Below are 18,775 nucleotides of genomic sequence, written 5' to 3'. Positions count from 1 at the left end.
TACAACGAAAAGCGAAATCTGCCGCCAGTTGTCGGGATGTTTACATGGCTATAAATAGTTAGCGTTTTCTTATTAAAAAGAAAAAAAGAATGGGGGGATGGGAGGGGAGGAGAAGAAGAAAAAGTCCTCTATATCTTTAAAGTGTTCTCCATTTGCTTTAGAAGACGACTGACAATATCGCTACTCACACAAACGTACTTTACAAAATTCACGAAAGCGAGGGGCAGGGCGTTGGTCTTTTTTTCTCCTTCTCAAGTGACGACGGTAACGCTGGGACGGGTTGGTCCCCACCCCACCCCCCACCCCCACCCCCGGGAGAAGCAAAGAATCGAAGCTGCGCAAACATTCTGTAAACACGGCTTATAGTTCAGCCTCCTTCAAAAGTTCAAAAGGAGTGCGGGACGCGGCAGGGCCGGGTGGCTGGAATCTGACATTCCAGGGAGGCCCAGGCCACCTCCTGGCGCCTCCCCTAACGGAGCTGAGAGTCAACTCGACTCCATAATAATAATTATAATAATAATAATAACAACCGCAATAAGGACCGAGTTTTCCACGCCGCTGCCGCGCCGGGGTGGGGTCTGGGCCTGGACCGCGAGTCTCGGAGGAGCCGGCGCTCACCAAGTCCACTGCTGGGCCTGGACCAGGGGGTGTGCTGTCGCGTACTGAGGGGTGCTGGCCGAGCTGTACTGGGCGTTGTACTGCATGTGCTGCAGCGACTGCGCGCTGTAGGCCGAAAAGGGGATGCCCGCCTGGAAGGTGGCGGCTGCCAGGTCCTGGGCTTTGAGCGCGTGGCACGGCTTGCCGTCCCTGACCAAAACCGGCACGGCCACCCGGCGGGGCGAGGGCAGGGGCGTCACCTCCATACCTTTCTCGGCCCGGGCACGCTTCATCTTGTAGCGGTGGTTCTGGAACCAGATCTTCACCTGCGTGGGCGTGAGGCGGATAAGGCTGGCCAGGTGCTCGCGCTCCGGCGCGGACAGGTACCGCTGCTGCCGGAAGCGCCGCTCCAGCTCGTAGGTCTGCGCCTTGGAGAAGAGCACCCGCCGCTTCCGCTTCTTGCCCGCGTCCCCCCCGCCGCCCGGAGTCTCCTTGTCATTGTCCGGCGACTCGTCGGCCGAGGGCTCCGGGGACTTGGAGCTCGAATCCTGGGGAGCCGCGCCGGCCGCCAGCCCGTGCACTGCGGGAGAGAGAAGCGCGTTAGGCGCCTGGAGGCCGCGCACTGCCCGGGCCAGAGCCTGCGCGCCCCAGAATCGCCACCGTGCGCCCCCGGCCTTTTCGCCCCAGGCCGGGCTGCCCTCGCCTTGACCCACCCCCACCCCCCGCCCCGGCTCCACGGCCGCCGAAAACGTCGGGGTTTCCCAAGGGGAAAGAAGAGGGGCGGCCCGAGTGGGGACTCCAGGGTCGCGTTTCTAGGGGTCGCACAATGTGGATATGGATTTTGAAGGAGCGGCGCGCGAAGATCATCGCGGGTTAAGGGCCCCGGCCCCCTTAAGCGATTTCCTCTTCGCAGAGACGTGGACAGATTTTTAAAAGAAAATCCCACAATCCCGGCATTGATCGGCTTGGCCATTTAAGGCAGGTTTTTTGGGGTTTCGTTTTTGCTTTCGAGCTCTCTGGACACCCCCCGCACTGCACAAAGCGTCCTCTATGAGCGCGCAGGGGGCAGGGTAAGCTATTTATACCCGGGCCACCGGCAGCCTCTCCCACCCTTTGCCCATGCCCGCATGGGGAGCTCTCTGGCTCCTTCCGGGAGGTTAGAGCCGGGGAAGGGGGTCTCCCCGCCCAAGCTGTTAGCCTGGGTTCACCACCGTAACCTGCCTTTAGGAGGCATCTCTCCTCCCCCTCCCCATCCCCATCCGAATCTTCTCATTGAAAAAATATCTGAGACCAAGTGCTTTCCTAGGACTGGGGGGCTTGGCGAGGAGGAAAGAGTTCGACACCCTAAAAAGTGTAGCAGTCTCTCCAGGGCTCTGGGGAGGGGTACCCGGGCTTAAATGACTCCTTCCCGTCTCTCCCTGGCGTCCTGCCTCGGGCGAGGCCTCAGGAATAGAAGCGGCACGGGGAAGTTTCGCTACTTACGCGAGTACTGGAGGCCTTCGGCGCTGGCCAGCCAGCGCGTGTACGGGTTGTCGCTGCTGTCGTAGAAGGGGTTCTTTAAGGGCAGGCTCTGCACCGCGTCCAGGGCGCCCTGCCCCAGCGGCCCGGCCCTCTTGGCGGGCTCGGGCCCCTCGCTCTCTTCCTCCGGTCCTTCGGCCACCGAGCCCTCCTCATCGTTAGTATCCGGCAGGTCCAAGATGTCCTTGACCGAAAACCCCGTCTTTGTGTTGGTCAGCGACATGGTTCGGCCCCCCACGATTTATGCCGCAAAGTTGTAGCTTCACTTGATCAATTTGTGCGCTCCCCAGCCCGGTCGGGCGGGGGCAGGGGAGGGGGAGATGGGGAGGGGAGAATGGGGGAGGGGAGATAGGCTTTAATTATTGGGATAATTATTATTTAAAAAAAGAAAAGAAACCAACCAAACCGTGGGGGAAATAGTAAAAAAAAAGCCCGCCCAAGCCCAGAGCCTGTCTTCTCGGAGGCCACGCGGAAGTGGACGCAGGAGTCCGGCGGCCTGCGCGCCCAGCGCCGCGGGCCAGGCAGTAGTTTGTAACTCCAGGAGGGGTGCCAAGGCGGCGTTAGCTCGGGCTCCAGCGGCCGCTCGGCGCGCGGTGGCGGCTGGTGGCGAGGAAAAAATGGGCCATTGCCCGAGCGATCAGTCCATATAAGGCTCCACTCACGAACCTGGGGAGAGAGGGGGGAGAGGGGGAGAAAGAGAGGGAGGGAGGGAAGAAGAGAGGAAGGGAGGGGGAGCGAGAGAGGGAGCGAGAGAAGGGTGGAAAAAAGGGGGAGAGACGTTAAAACGCAAAGGTTGGCCACGTGTGGGCGGGTCTTGGGAGTCAAGTGGAAGAAGACAGTATTTGCAAATGTGAAATTGTGGGTTTTGGGGAGCTTCGCGCTCCCAGCCAACGGCCCTCTAGAGCAAGATGAGAGGTGTAACGTGTCAATTAATTGCAAAGACCCGGCGAGCCTTTGTTTTGTTTTTTTTTTTCACCTAGTATTTACATACAAAGGACCACCGCGTAGCTTGCGAGTCCGCACTCTTGAAAGGGCCATTTTAACAAATTGCATCTTAAAAAAAATGGGGAGGAAGGAGGAGGGAGAAGAATAAAACTGAAACCAGGAGGAAGGGGGATACTCCTCTTTAACATCCACGGGTTTCTACCACCCCTAACACCCCCGCGCGCCTGCCCCCTGCAAGTTGGGAAATTGGCGATTTGTGGCGCCTTTGGAAAAGGGGGAGGGGGCGAAGGCTGAGCCGAGGAAATCTCTCCTTCCCATCGCTTGGGGTTCCCTAAACAAGATCCGGTTCAAATGGCAAGAGCCCAACTTCTGTAAGCCTCCTAGGTCAATATTTTGGTTGAGGCTTAAGGATGAGTACTAGAAATGACAAGGCAAGTAATTGATTCTAGTTAAAGCCGAAAAAGCTCGAAACCCGAGAGAGGGCTATAGGCTTGGGGCCGGCCGGAGCCGCCGCCGCCAAGCGCCCTCCCGTCCCCCACCCGCCCCCCTCCGCCTCCCTTTATTTGCTAAAGACTCATTTATTTCCCCTCATTCCGCCTCCCCCATCCCCATTTCTTTGCCGCTGAGGAAGACGCGCAGTTCACTTTCAGCTTTGCCGGAGGCCCAGGGATGGGCGGGGTGGGCGGCCGCGACTAACTCGGGCGGTGTTCGGACCCCAGCCTCTCCGCCTCTGGGCTCCCGGGACAGCTTTCTTGGGCTGGGAGGAAGGGCCGACGGGAGGGAAGGGCAGACCGCCCCGCGCCCTTCCTGCCCTCTATTATGCTTCCCTCCCGCCCCCCACCCCTCCTGCCTCCAAGCTGGTCGCAGAACTGCTGGAAGGGGAAGGGGAAGGGGAGGGGCCCGGGTTATGTGTCTTCAGTCCGGGTGAGGACCCCTAAAGCCGCGGGGGAGGGGTCACAGGGAGGGTGGATGATGCTACGCCTTCTCCCGAGTTTTCCTCTCCCATATGAGCCCTTTCATTTCGTCTCCATTTGGGCGCCCCCAGGGCCCGTTCCGGGGAGGTGTTCCAGGAACCCAGGCTACCTTCGGTTTGTGTTAACGTTCCTAGTTCCTCGCCACCCTGGAAACTGAACTATCTCGGGACAGAAAAGTCCAAGGCTCATGTCTCTCCCCACCCCCATCTTCCTCCAGTTAAAAAAAAAAATGGTGGTGGGGGCAGTAGCTTGCCACCTGATGCTGGTTCACCCCAAAAGGGCGTCAGAGAGATGCTTTGCCTGAGAGCGGGAGAGGCAGAGAGGGCCGCCTGTGGGGGTCCGGGTCTCGCCCCCACCCCCAAACGCCACCTCTGCGAGAGCCAGGAGCAGCGCAACGTCCTCCGGGTGCGCGCAGCTGTGGCCACCAGCGCGCCCCCGCCGCCCCCGGGTTGCCAGTGACCGGCTAGGGCGCCGCTCCCCAAGCCGCTCAGCGGCTTTCTGCAACCCTCGCTGCCTCGCCCCTAGTATGTGACGTGGGTGACAATGGCCCAGGTTAGAACGAGCCCCTCGGCGGCGCGTCCTGGGTGGTCGGACCCGGGCAAACACAAATACAAACCGATTGCTAAGCTGCGGACAATGAGGGAAATGTAGACAAATGTCCCGCTCCCGTTGGAAGCCTTTGTCCCGGCTCGGTTTTTGCATTTATTTCAGTGGCGAAATAATACATGATTGACGCTCTCTTTCAATGTGTCCTAACTGTTTGGAATAAATCTAAGGTTGTTCCTAGTTGTCATGGCATTCAACCCTTTTCAATGGACTATCTCTTCATTCATTTCTGAATCCGTCCACAATATTAAGGAAACCCCTTCATGTCGACACTCCCCAATTCCTCTTTCTCCTTCTACTTTTCTTTTTTTCTCCCCCTTTTTCCCCCTTTTCCCTGCAAGAATTAGAATCGGGTTTGAATCGTGTTCCTCCAACCCATTACTTTACGTGCTTTTTTCCCTTCTTCTTTTGCTCTCTTTCCAGTCTCTGTCTTTCTCAGCCTCCCTCCCCCGTGTCACTCCCACCCCCTTTCACGTGGAGCTCGCTGCCCTGCCCTGTTGGAAGAGGGAAGTTTGTTCTCCAGAAGTCGGGGAGGCTCCGAGTTTGTACATGGGGAGGGGGTGGGGGTGCCTGTTAGGGCCATTGTTACTCAGCTGCTAAATAAATAACTGGCCAGAAAAAGTTTCTCAATCCAAGCATTGCTTCAGAGACTCTCCTTTTGTCCCTTCTCTTCTGTGTGTGTGTGTGTGGGGGGGCTCTTGGAGCAGGGATGGTGACTGAGGCCAGAATGGAGCCTGGTTAGGCCAGGCCAATTCTTGGGTTGGATGCAGAGGGGGATCCTTTGGCAAGAAATAACCCTTTTTCCATATCCCAGAGCCATCTTTTGGGGAGTGGGGCCTCCCTCTAGCTGCCTTCCACGAACCTATTCATTTTCCTAGCTTGGACTCACCTAGTTCCATTTAGTCCCAACTTCTCCCCTCTCCTCCCCAGCATAAGTGGGGCCTTACTTTTCAGCATCTAATCAGCACTGCCGCTGTTGATCAGTTCCCTCCCTGGAAGCCTGCAAGGTGCGCAGAGCACCTGAGATGTAACTGTTTTTCTATGGGAGTCCAGCGTCCTGGGAATTTATCATGGTGTGTGTGTGTGTGCGTGCGCATGTATGTGTGTGTTGACAAGGGCTCATTAAGGGGAAGGCCCCCAGTCCAGTTCACAGAGGTCGAACTAGCCTGGGCACCTGCTCCTTCGCCTCAACGGACCGAAGGCCCTCCCCTTCCAGGAGCACCTGCTAGGTCCACGCTTCCCCTGACCGTGCAAGCCGCTGCCTAGATCTCCGCCCCATCTTCCGTCCTCAGCCCTGTCTGTAATTGCGTTTTTCCTTCCGCGGGCCTTGGGGTGGGGGGAGGGAAGGAGGGAGCTGGAGAAGGCCTAGGCCTTGCCTCCCCCGCCGCACTCTGCGTCCTGCGCAGCCCGATCCGTCGCGCTCGGTGTGTATCTCCGGGGACCTCGCGAGTCCATTTTCCTCTTCGCTTCGTCTCCCTGTGGTTCCAGCGTCCACCTCCAAAGAGTTGACATTTGCAATTGAAAAGGCTCAGGGAAACCGCTGGGAGGTCCATAATTGAAGGGGAGAAACTGGGCTCGTTAGAGGAAGATCATAAAATGCAAGTCCCCCAGGAGCGTCCTGCGGAAGTTGGGCGGCGCGCGGGCCCAGCTGGCGGTCAGGCGGGGACAAGCCCGGAGCCCAGTGCTTGCTACAGCATCTCCCAGATCGCGAGCGTTCGGCTAAAGGCCGTAAGAGCCGAGGGGGCAAGGCGCTTTGCAAATGCACCCTTTCCATCCAAATTTAACAGGAGCTTGCACCCTGACGGCTGCCCTAGAGGCCTCATGGACAGCGGTAGAGCCTGGCCTTTTCCAGTCCAGGACTAGTGTTCGGCGGGCTCCTGCACACCCAGCAAGCAGGGAAGGCCAAGGCACGCGGCCCTGCTCTCTCCAAGAGTCCTCTGCTAATATCCCCGTCACAGGTCAGAAAACGTCAATGTCAGCCTGCACCAGTTCCAGCTCCACTTGGAGGCTTTCTACCCACGTCCCATCCTCCCCAACTCGGGATTCTTTTGTAAATCTTTCCAGATTCCTCCTGCAGTCTGGAGAAGCTGAAGGCTCTTGCTGGCTTGCTGGATCCCATTTGGGGTGGACTTTGGGCTTAACTGCCGGTTGGCGAGTTCGTGAGCGTGCCCTGCCCTGGGCCTTCTCTTTTTGCCTCAGACTTGGAGTATGAAGTTGCGGCTGGGTCTGGAAATTCTGGGCCTAGCATGCTCCAGGCTGGAGACTTGCTTGGTGACCCTTTAATGGTCAGAACCCCACGCACCTCTGCTGGATCACCTGAACGGCTGGTGCCCCTGACCCTGCTCTTTTGTCTCAGCCTTGAAGATGCTCAGTTCCTTACATATTGCTTAACTCTACTCATTCTTATGTGTTCAGCTACAATGATGGGCGCAAAGGAAATTGCAGTCCTCAGGGGAGGTGAGGGAGCAGAGGAGGAGACCCGTTCTCCCTGGAGGCTGAAAGAAGTCCCTTTGGGGAGCCTTGTAGGGGTCTCAGCATGCCTCTGCTGCTCCGGGATACTGGATGTGTTGGAGCTCAAGCACCAGTGGTCTAAAGGGGCGGTGGGGGAGCTGAACAATCACTGCAAGGCGCATGAGGGGAGGTGAATGTACACAGGCTAAGTAGCCCCACTCCAGGACAAGTGGCCCTCCAAGGCGGCCCAGTGTTTACCTGTTTACTTTTCCAGGTAGCTCAAACATCAGCGCCTTTTCTGCACTCTGGGGCATGGGGGTGGCCCTGATGCACCCTGGTTCCCAGTTCCTCACTTTCTTACACCTGGGGTTTACGCCCCCTGTCGGGGTAGGGATGAGCTTTCAACAGTAACAAACAAATCAAGAAAGGAAGACACTTTTGGAAAAGGAGGAGAGTTCTCTACCACTCACTTAGTGTGTCTCGGTGGATGAAGTGGGCTTCCTCTGATAGCATCCACACCCCCTCTCCCAATCTCTATTTTGAGCTTGGAGAGCCTTTTGGGAGACAGTGTGCTCATATCCTCCCCCAGCTTACCGGGTAGGTGAACCCTCCAGGACAATTCGGGCAAAATAAGTCCTGGAGGGGGTGGGCACCTTGGGGGCCGGCTGTAAAGGTAGGTGTGGCCTTGAGGAGTCCAAAAGTTCAGGCACTCCTAGGCAGCGCCCCCTTCCAAGCCCTCCCCACCCACCAAAGCTCTTCCAATCATTAAAAAGGCAGGGTCTTTCCCCTTTATTTGGAAAAACTGATGTTTATATGTTCTTTCTTCTCTCTTTTTTACTTTTTCTTTTTGGAATGAAAAGAGGTTGAAAAGAAACCTCTTCCCTGGTACAGTATTTGGGGCTGAGCTGCCATCTCAGATAACCTTCGAGTGGATTAGTTTGTTTTCTGGTTAGCGCCAAGGTGCAGGCGTTCGTCTTCATTCACTCCCGAAACAAAGCGCCGTGTACCTTCTTGCTTCGCAAGGATTAGCGGCGCCGACACAAAGGTTTCGTCGGAGGGAAAGGTTTATTTTTTCTCGGGTTGGAGACTCGGTGCGTGGCATGCACTCACAATGAATGGAGAAGGGAAATGTCGTCCAGTCTGGGCCCTGAGTGTGACGATAAAGACGCTCAAGTTGGAGACCCGCATCTCCAAGCCCGCCGCAATGGCGGCTCTGGCTGAAGGTAGGGGAGCAGGGACTGTCCAGAACAGGGGATGTCGGCTACGGCGTCCTGAGTGGAGGAAGTCGGGGAGCTTGATCCTGGCGCGCCACCGCACGCGGGGACCTTTCCTAACCGGAAAACCAAAAATCAGGCCTGTCTTGGGGCGGTCCACCGGCCAACTAGCCTCACCTTCTATCCCCCCTCCCCCGGGAGGAAGACTATGGGGCCGCTGGAGGTCCCTGCGGACCGCTGGGGAAGAGTTTGTGTGTGTGTGTGTGTGTGTGTGTGTGTGTGTAGAGGTGGTGGTGGTGGCTAAAGCCGTTCCAGTGTGCAACTGTTGTGGAGGTCAGGCCCTCACAGGGGCAGGTCGCTGTCAAGAGAGACCCACAAGCCACTGGACAGGTGGGGCTGAAAGTGGTGGGATGGAAATTTCAGTCCACTTTTGGGTTCAAGCCTAAGGTGAGGTCCTTCCTTCAGTCCTCCCCCCCCCCCCCATTTTGGGCAATATTGTGGCCTTAATTCTTAAAATTGCTCCAGGAGGGTAAGAATGAGTGGGTGCCTCCCAGATAGACCATCCTCCCAAGTCACCAAGATGTCTTAATCAATAAAGGCTGGCCAGGTCAAAAGACTGCTCAGATTCTGTGTCTCAGAAAATCTACCTCTTCAAGTCCCGGGTCCTCCAGAGATAGGAATTGTTAGAAGCCATGGAGACCACTGACATTGGCAGGGAGAGCCTGCAGATCCTGCCTCCCCTTCCAATTAATTGTGGGTGCAGGACCCAGGTATCTGAATGAGCCACCCCCCCCCCCATTCTTTTCCAAGGCGAAATATACATCACGTTCCTAATTATCTTCCTTTGAAAAAAAAAAGGGCAAATATCTCCCAAGGACCTAAATTGTAATAAAAATTAGAATTTCTCTTTCTATTAATCAGCCTCATTGTGTGGGGCATAAGACCCCCAGGCATATTGTTAGGACTTTGATAAATGCACTTTAATGAGACCTTTGAAAATGCACCCAATAAAATAAAAGGCGAGAAAAGCCGTTTAACTTTCATGGATGTTAAATTGAACACGAAATGCGGCTCGAGGCGCGCTACAAAATGGAATCAGTCTCCCTCCACTATTTTCTTAAAAAAAACCAAAAAACAAAAAACAAAAACCACGCAGCTTTAAGCCCCCCTCGGGCTGGACTTGCCTGTCCCAGACAATCCATTATCACCGGTTTACTGGGGAACCAAACGCCACCTCCCCCCGGGCTAACCTCTTTGCTTTATTCGTTCGCACTGCTCTAATGATTAAATATGTTACAATGAGATTACGCGTCGCCAGACTTGCCTTCAGGAACGTTCTTCCAGCCAAGCCCGACCTTCCCCCTGATAAGGGCGATTTCAATGCGGGAGATTTGGGTTTCTCAAGGAAACGCGGCGCTGAAAGCACTTTCTTATCTGAATTTACTTCTTAACACGTGACAAAACCATTACCACAAGACTTCTAAAACCAAGCGACCACCCCTAACGGTTTGCATTCAGCACTTGAAGCTGGGCCAGACAGGCTGGTGTGAAAAATAAAGTCATAGCAGGGGCAGGAAGCCAAGCTCTCGCCTTGGGCTGGGGCCCTAACGAGGGACAGATCCGTGAGGCCCTCGGGCATCGAGGGAGAGTTCTTGGGGCATCATCCCCGTACCGCTCAAAGCTGGGAACCAGACGTGGGGACCCCAAACACTTTGCTTCCAGGATTCCAAAGGCATCGTCCCCTTTCCATCCTCCAAAATCGTAGAGAGGTCGAGAAGGAGCGAGAGAGGCGCCAAAGGGCCTTTTAGCTGTTGCGGGTGGGAGGGCGGAGAAGAGCGGGCGCCCCGGCGCCTCTGGGAAGCCGCGACCTCAGCAGGCCTCACCGAGCTTCATTTCTGATCCTCTGGCGATCTCTACTGACGCAAATGAGTACTGTCCGGCGCCGGGCGCGGCCCAGGCAACACTCACCACCCCCCAAACTCTGGGCTCCCCTTGCCTCTCCAGAGCCCCCCCGAGCACTACTCCGGTCTCCCCTCCAGCGCCCAGTCCAGCCAGCCTACGATTACCGCCACTTGTCCTTCTCTTCTCCCCCACCCCCTACACCTACTTCCCGGCTCCGTTTGACGACAGCCCTCCCACCCCTATTCTCCACTAGGAGCCATCTCCTAATTACCTCCGGGCTTTCTGTCTGGCCTCGCCCCCCAGTTCCCGGCCCTCCCACGGCTCACAGGGGAGACTCACGGGCGGAGGTGGGTGCAGAGGCGGCCCTTCCTCGCTGCCGCCGGGGCGGCCGAGGAGCCTTCGGCTCCAGGCAGTGGGGAGGGAGCTGGCGAGGCGCTCGGCGCGCCCGCTCCGCCTCCCGCTCCCAGGCACTGCAGCGACAGCCCGGCTGCATTTCGAGGCGCGTCTTTATCTAGTCTTCCCGGGCTCGGACCCCCCTCTGCCGCGCCCCTCCCCCGCCGGGCGCCCTCCGGGCGGGGCTTGCACATCGCGGCGCTCCGAGCAGGAGGGCGGGGGAGGCGGGGCGCCGGCCTCTCCCTGCTTTCCGGCTTCCCAGCCCCCCCCACTATCCGGCACCTGCCCAGCCCCGAGTAGTCCCTCTTTCCCGGGTCGCGGTGGACAGTGCGTGGCGGCCAGAGCACCTGGCCTTGGTCCCAGGTAAAACTTTTCCAGGCTGCGGGCGCACGGGGCGGGGCGACCCTCCGCAGTCGGTCTCCGGGAACCGGCGTCGTCGGGGAGGACTTTAGACGCCCGGCGCTTGCCCACCTGCTGCTTCCGGACGCGCAGTCCCCAGATGGAGGGAAGTGGGAGCCGTGAGAGGGTGGGGCGCGGGGAGCAGCGCAGATCCCGCGGGTGCTCCAAGCCTGCTCGGCGGAAGCGGGGCCTAGGGACCCTTCTCCCCTGGCCCGGCGCGGAGACGTGCCGGTAGCCCCTTCGCGTCCGGGCGACTGCAGAGACCCGCGAGGGGGCGGGGATAAGGGAGTCTGTCGGGCCAGGCCATCCCCGCTCAGGGTTCGGTGGCACCTCCCCGGCTCAGTCCTGGCTCTCCGCGCCCCGCCTCCCCAAGTGCCCCCATCTGCACGAGAGCGGGAGGCTCACCGGGAGCGTGGCGGTGCCGCAGCTCCCCGGCCACTCCTTATACTAAACCGCGGGCGGGCTCTGGGTGGCGGGCGCTGTGTGCGGTGCTGTCCGGCGCGCTCCCCTCCAGGCTCTCGCCAGCCGCCTCACCCGCCGGCTCAGTCCGCGGCCCGGTGCTGCCCCAGCGGGGAGGGGGGGGGGGGCCGCTCCCCCGCGCCGCGCGCGCTGTTTGTTTTCCTTGTCCGACTGACGTGAGTCAAAATATTGGCCATATGTTCAGCGGTAATAAATTGGGTATGAGCGCAAACACACTTGGTCTTCGATGGTTCTTTCAGCTGCCACATGGCCGGCTGGCTGGCGGGGGGCGTCGGGGGGGGGGCTCCGTTTGCCTCGGCCCCTTCCCCCCAAATGCGCAGTCGGGTGCCCCTGTCCCCTGAAAGCGCCCCTCTGAGCTGTAGATTTGGGACCCCAGGATCTCCTCTCTCTTGCCCTCGTCGGTCCCCAACTACCCGGCGGCTGGTTAACAAGGTCACCATCTATAAATTGCTGGGTCGCTAAGACGCCATAAAACCAAAGGGCCAGATGTGGCACGTTATTTATGTGTGAAACCGCGTTTACACTTGATACGCCCGACCCAAGGCCGATAGCACGACTTCACTGGAGGTCACAGCCCTCTCACCCTCAGTTCTAGACTCCTCCTCCCGCACCCGCCCCGCTCCAGATTGCGGGGAGTCGGTCCTTCTGGGAAAGGGATTCAGCCCTCGGCGGCCCAGGAAGAAAGTAATTTTAGTGTGCTCGGCACTTGTGCCAAGGTGCCACCTGTCCACGGTTAAAGGCAGGGTCTGGGGTTTATTCCTGCAGCCTTTCTATTTCCCTGCTCTTTCCTCTTGTCACAGGGACTGGGAGGCTGTTTTATTTTCCAGGCTGTTGTTATCTTCCATGGGAACTTTCTTTTGGTCTCACTCAGGAAAGGGGACCTTTGAAAACCCAAGATGCACAGCCCTGAGGTGGGTGGAATTTGAGGGTGGGGGGCCCTGACCCCTGAGGGAGGGAGTTTGAGGTGGGGGAGAGGGGAAAGTGGAGCAGTTCACCTGGCTGAGGGAGCACCTGAGGTTATTCCTAATTCAGGCCTAACAGTGGACTCCCTGTGTCACATGTCAGTCATCCTATTTAAATTAAATTAAAGCCTGGTCACTAAGGACAAAGGCAGCCCTGGCATTGCACAATGAAAATGAGGGGCACTGTGTGCTTCAGGAGAGCGAAGGAAATGCTGGGTGGTAATATGACACAATTGTTTCATTTTTTCCCTCCTGAAGGCAGCCTTAGGAGTGAAGACAATGCTACTTGTCCCCAAACCGGTCATCTCACACTTTACTCACACGAACTCATTAAGAGTCACTGTCTCTCCCGTGCCATTATTTTACTATTTCTTGAAGTGAACCAAATTCTCTCTGTGGTTAATAAGCACTGAGCCAGGCCCCCTACCTTCCTTTTCATCTTCAAAACACCTGGGGTTCCCTGAATGACATCTTGCATCTGGCCAGGGAAAATGAGAGATGAAAAATGTTGCCCTACCGCAGGGAAAAACATAAGCATTTGACTCCACTATTACAAGTTATCCCGGGTCTGTGCTCACTGGATAACTGTCCTTAGATGGCTGTTAAGGGTGGAAAAATGATGCTGTTGGAAGAGGGTGGGAAGGAAGGGAAAGTGAATATGAGGTGGGGGTGGGGGGACTCATTCAACAGGTGCACAAAGAGCTATAAAATGAACCTCTCAATCTTAAGTACTGAGCACACAAAGCCCTCCTCCAGGTTTGCTCGGCTGGGACTTGGGATGAGTTCCAAGAAATCTGGGGCAACTCTTAGGCCCGAGAAGTTGTTGATCTTGGAAAACCACTACTGCACTTCACACTTTTTCTTGGATTTTAAGTGTGGTTAAAAATGAAATTTAGAGTATATATTTTGGGATTGCATCACTTAGAGGGTAAACTGGGTTTGTAAAGAGGAAGGGGCTCACTGATAAATTGCTTCTTTGCATGAAAATATTTCTTCATGTCCTAAATTAGACAGGAGAATTTGAAGATGAAGTTTCACATTTTTAATCCTCATAGGAATGGATTTCTTTGTCTAACAAATGCCTCCTGGGGAGGCTATGTTTTTTCCTCTGCCCATTACACTGATACCTGCTACCAAGTGAACTGAGATGCAGATAAGGAGTTGAGAAAGTGTGTTGTGGTCCTCAGGGTGGAAAGCTGTGAAGATGAAGCAAAGAGTACATCAAGCCACCTTTCATACCCTTCCCTATTTAGGAAACCCTATTTTGCAAATTGACTAGTGCATCAATTAGTTATTTCATCTTCAAAATCCATTCCAAAGGAGATGCAAGATTTAGATGAAATTCAATCACTTAGACACACAACTCACATGCCCTCTCTTTGGGCTTCTCTCGCCATCAGGTGCTAAACTTGATACACTTAAGCACTCTTAGACCTAAACAGAGTTCCTTCTCTCTGTCTTTTCTTAGTTCCATAATCTTTTGTGCTATTATGACTTAGAAGGCATCCCTCTCCTTCTCATGGACTAAAATTCATGGGCTTTTCACATTGGAAAACCCTTCCTTCACAAAAGCCCCCAAAGGTATCAGCAGCTACAAACGGGGCTTGTATCATTTCTCGTTGGGCAGGAGAGGTTCTCAGGTTTTCTGGAGCCTGGCTGACATCTTCAGACCACCTGGATGGGGCGGATAGAGCAGCCTTCAGTGCCGCTAAAAGGGCCTTGGGCTGACCTGTAATTCTTATAGAGCCAGAACTTACCAGCAAACAAACAGTTGATCAAATAAAAGCTCTAGACTATTTTGAACCAAGCTAGAATATGATTGGATTTTATCTAAAAGAGTTTATTCAGTAGTTCCCTCATAGAGCGCTCAAGGAAGACAAGGAGGATATCTTCGGGAGACAGTACGAAGACAGCTGGTGGCCAGCCTCCCAAGGAGGATTTTTTGGCTCAGAGAAATGCCCATGCAGAACATTTCCAGCTGTACCTCACCATTACCACATTTAGAATTCAACAATCACCAGCCTTGGATCGTCCTTTTTCATTTTTACTTTTTTACTTTTCGGAAACTATTTTTGAAAAACAGCAGCTCGTTTCCCCTTAGAATCTTAAAATCTGAACACGGTCCGCACTGGTGTATGGGATTGATTTGACTGTAGGACTAAGTTATGCTTTTCATGACAAACCTCCTGTCCTCTTGCTCTAATTGTAATAGCACAATCATGTTGTAGAAAAGGAACAATAATTCCTTATTCAAATTTCATTCCTTATTCAAATTTCCCCAAGACAAAATGTGTTTTTTGTAGATATTTTTTTCCATATCTAAGACCTGATCAAGGCTCATGCAGTACATTTGATTTTTTTAAAGAAGACATTTATGCTCTTATTTATTTATTTTGGGGAGCAGGGCTGGGGATCGAACCTGGGTCTTCCTATAGGTGAATATTCTACCAGTGAACTACCCACCTTAATTTATTTTAATTTAAGACAGTCCTCCTTGTCTTCCTCCCTTCCTCTCTTCCTTTCTTTCTGGTATTGACTTTTTTTAAAAACCCAGGCCATTTGTTGAATTTCCCAAATTCTGGACTTTCCGAACTGTTCTTTATCTTGCTCTCTACCCCTGACAGAGCCATCACTTGGGCATTAGATCTAGAGTCATGATTAGATTCACACTACACTTTCCAGATAAGAATGTCACAGGTGATAATAGAGGAAAGCATGTTCCTCTATTAGTGCAGCCAAGAGTGATCATTTGGTTAAGGTGGTGAACCCCAGGTAGCCCCATTGTGAATTAGTGATTACTAAGTAATCTGTGGGGCAATACTTTGGCATTGTCTCAGTATCTTTGGTACAGTGTAAACATCATGTTCCCCAACAACTTTTTATCCAGTGAGTTTAGCATCCATTGCCTGAATCCTACTGTTCCTTCTCCATATACTTGCTGGCATTTGTCTGGAAAGGAGAGCGTACTTTCCCTCAGCCCCTGCCAAGGACTTATGGAATTAGAAAAAATTTAATATGGTATAATTAACACTTTTCTTTTGATGCCCAAAGTGTCCAAAATTTGGCCATGGGGAATCCCTTCAATTTAACTCCCATGTCCTTTTGAATGACCCGATTTGTCTGAGGCTAATTGGAAGAGAATGATGAGAACTATGAAATATGAATCAACTATAATTTAGGTTCATTTTGAGTAGGTTCCTCTTAACTTTTGGGCAATGTAAGAGATTGGATTCTGATAGCAGATGTTTTATTGGACACTTTCTAAGCACTGGCCTGCACTAAGGTTCTTTATGCATCATGTTTCCTGTAATGCCCACAATAATCCTAGGGGATAGAGAATGCAAGATTTAAATGAAATACAATTTTTTTTTTTTTACAGGTGTGGAAACTGAGGTCTAAGGAGGTTGCACTCAGTCTGGAGTCAGGGTGCAAATTGTTTCCCCTCCTCATGACCTTGGGCAGGAAACTTAACCTCTTTGAAGCTCATTTTCCTCCTGTGGATAATGGAACTCAAAATAGAACCTATTCTTGGGGGCTCTTGTGAGAATTCAATAAGATAATGTATGCTCAGCTAAAGGCTGTCGGTGCTTGGCATGTGGAAATATACCATAACATCTTTTTAACTCCATTTACCATCATCAGTATCAGCTCTGGTGACGGCAGAGCTGGAATTCCAGGTCTACCCGACCCCAGGACATGCACATTCAGCCATCATGGCCAACCATTCCACAAGCTCTTTCTTTTTTTGAATTAGTCTTTGGGCAAAGGAGTACTATGGTAATGATGGAGCAAAAACAGCACCATGATTCTGTCACTCAGTGGCAGTTGGAACAGCTTCTGAGAGTGTTCTCTTACGCTGAGGAGCACTGTCTTGGTTTTCCTCTTCCATTCCCTTTTCTGTTAATTCTGTTTTCCCATGCTCATGTTTTCTTTCTGTTTGATTGATGGCCATTCTATTGGTGGCAATGAGGGACACTGTTTGTCTCGGCTGCTGGCTCTCAGGACTACATAAATGACTAATTCATGGGTTGTTTTACCGCTTCCCAGTGAAAGGACACAGCAGAAGGCTCAGGAAGTTCCAAGGGGGAAAAACATGTTACTTTCCAGTAGCAGTGGTTGAGGGAAGTATTGCCTTTTAAATGTCAGAGGGTCTTTTCTCTCATAATGTTGTATTTCTCTTATGGACAGGAAGTTTCTAGAGAGGAGTAGTACTGGGGTCTGTGTCCAGACTCAAGGCAGCCCAGTGGTTGGGGTGTTGGTCTCGTAGCGGGTTCCCTGCAGGTTAACTCCTGATCTGCCCTACTGCATGGATCAGCGCCCCACTCTTTTGGGTTTATGACTTCCCTGCTAAGGAAAGGAAATGCCATGAAATGGTATATTGCTTGGACTTGTCCAACATGGAGAAAAAACAACTAGCCAGGCTTCCCTAACAGATATCTGACCCAATTACAGTATAGGAAGTAAAATACTTAAAAAGTCACGGAGAGCAAATGAATTGGCATTTCCTCTAATTATTCTGTATTCGTGGTCACCGATTCCCTAGTGTGTTGACATATTAGGAAGAGGAGAATAAAGATAGAATTTCTCCAATCAGCTTTCTTATGTGATGGGCAATTCATCGGCTGAATTACAAATTTGCTTTTTGAGCCCTTTAGGGTTTTCTTGGAGAAGTTAATGTTTATCTGACCCTGGTGAGTTTAGCTCTTTGGGTGATCTTTTGGGAGAAAAGGTATCATAGCTGATATCACAATAAAGTAAATGATAAGGCCTGGGAAATTACAGGAGCAGAGGAAGAACAAATTACATTCGAACCCAATCACAAAATTGTCATCTAGATCGAGGTTGTCAAATTTTAGCTGATGCTGCTGTTGCTGTTGGGGAAAGAAACAACTCATCATAAATCTCAGCGACTCTTTGACAGTTTTCAATTTCAATGGGAAGTATCATGGAAGTGAATTTGATAAAGAACTTGCCAACGAGGAAAAAAGTTTCCTATTTTTCTCTTGTCAGTTTAAAGACCATCTTTAAGAGAATTTATAAATCTGTTGCGTTTAAGGTTTAAAATTGCTTGCATAGGAAATTTCTCCATGGTGAGGAATTTAATTTTGAGGAAGTGGACATATTACCTTACTCAGAGGAAAAGGAACAAGTCTAGTCTTGTTTCTTCCACAATTATTCAATTAATAAATGAAAAATCTCCCGGTTTGTTTTACTTAGACTGTGTGTTTACTTTGAATGTGTTTAAGGAGGAGGTGATGACCATCATGGAAGACTCAAGCTTCCAAGCTATCCTTTGGTGATGCCAAAGTTTAGTCCAATTCAGCCTTGGGTTCAAGTGAATGGGGTGATGGTGGCCATTGGGCATTTAAGGAATATGACTTTTAAGTGAATGCAAATAATCATTTGGAATAGAGATCCCATTAGGGAAATGGGCGTATATATATACCATACCTAAGGAAAACCAAGAGAATCACCTTGGACTGTTTTTGTGGTGATCAAACTACTCTGAGCTTTGCATATTTAAGCTCTACCCACCCTCACTATTTCACACACACACCCACTCCCTTTTCTTTTTTATATTGCAGTATCTTACCATGTGTCTCTGATAGACACCTAATTCTCACTGAATTAATGGGAGATTTCAGGCCTTATGGATAACTTCTAGTGAATGACACCTCAGTCTCTATATGACTCATGACTTTTAGGAGCTCACAGTATGCTGAAGATTGCTGTAATCCTCTTAACAAGAATCAGCACTTCCATCCTGGGGGAGGAAAACCCAAAGCTCAGAATAGGAATATCTGCCGTCTAATGCCACAAAGAGGGACAGAAATGGTCACGCTGTCCCTTTAACTTATCCTTTATTCGGATAGTTCCCTCTTTAGCTACATTGTTTTCCAAAGCAATCGTTTTTTTTTTTTATTTTAGCATCCCCAGTTGCTGTTTGTGTATGCTGGCTGGTGTCTGGGGCAGGAGCAGTTCTGGATGAATTGAGAAGAAAAACGACAAAACTTCTATTATAATGCACTGTTTATTATTGGATCAATATGATCGATGACCACCTGTCAGATCTGTAACATTATCTGGGAACCAGCAGATGGAGCTGTTCCAGATAGTATTCAGAGGTTTGTTTGTTCTCCCCAGCATGTGTTTCCATCCTGCGGGAAATACCACTTTATTGTTAGTGCCACGGAGTTGTGGGGAGCCAGATGGAGAACACGCCTTTTCTCTTGGCCCAGGTCTGCAGCCCTAGGAGGTCATGTAGGTGGGGGGCTAAGGTTTTCACCTGGGAAGGTGTGCTGGCGGGTCTTCCCCTTCTCACCTCCTCCTGGTA

The 18,775-nt window shown here is 52.5% G+C and overlaps 1 protein-coding gene across 1 annotated transcript; it reads right to left on the bottom strand.

Moving 5' to 3' along the window:
• Window positions 1-614: 614 nt before the first annotated feature.
• NKX2-2 (NK2 homeobox 2) lies at window positions 615-2,338 on the bottom strand. Its single transcript, XM_077160784.1, has 2 exons — window positions 2,080-2,338; window positions 615-1,177 (listed from the first exon to the last, which is right to left on the bottom strand). Exons 1-2 carry the CDS (start codon window positions 2,336-2,338, stop codon window positions 615-617), a joined length of 822 nt encoding a protein of 273 aa, XP_077016899.1.
• Window positions 2,339-18,775: the final 16,437 nt, after the last annotated feature.

This window comes from Tamandua tetradactyla, chromosome 1 (genome assembly GCF_023851605.1).
Source record: "Tamandua tetradactyla isolate mTamTet1 chromosome 1, mTamTet1.pri, whole genome shotgun sequence".
Lineage (NCBI taxonomy): Eukaryota > Metazoa > Chordata > Mammalia > Pilosa > Myrmecophagidae > Tamandua > Tamandua tetradactyla.
The sequence above is the reverse complement of the archived record's forward strand: the minus strand, read 5'-3'. Positions and strand labels throughout refer to the sequence as shown.

Bases quoted from the DNA above. Each gene is read 5' to 3' on its own strand.
- NKX2-2 (XM_077160784.1), bottom strand. From the start codon at position 2,338: ATGTCGCTGACCAACACAAAGACGGGGTTTTCGGTCAAGGACATCTTG. The intron at 1,178-2,079 runs GTAAGTAGCGAA...TCTCTCCCGCAG, and splicing joins CGAAGGCCTCCAGTACTCGC to TGCACGGGCTGGCGGCCGGC.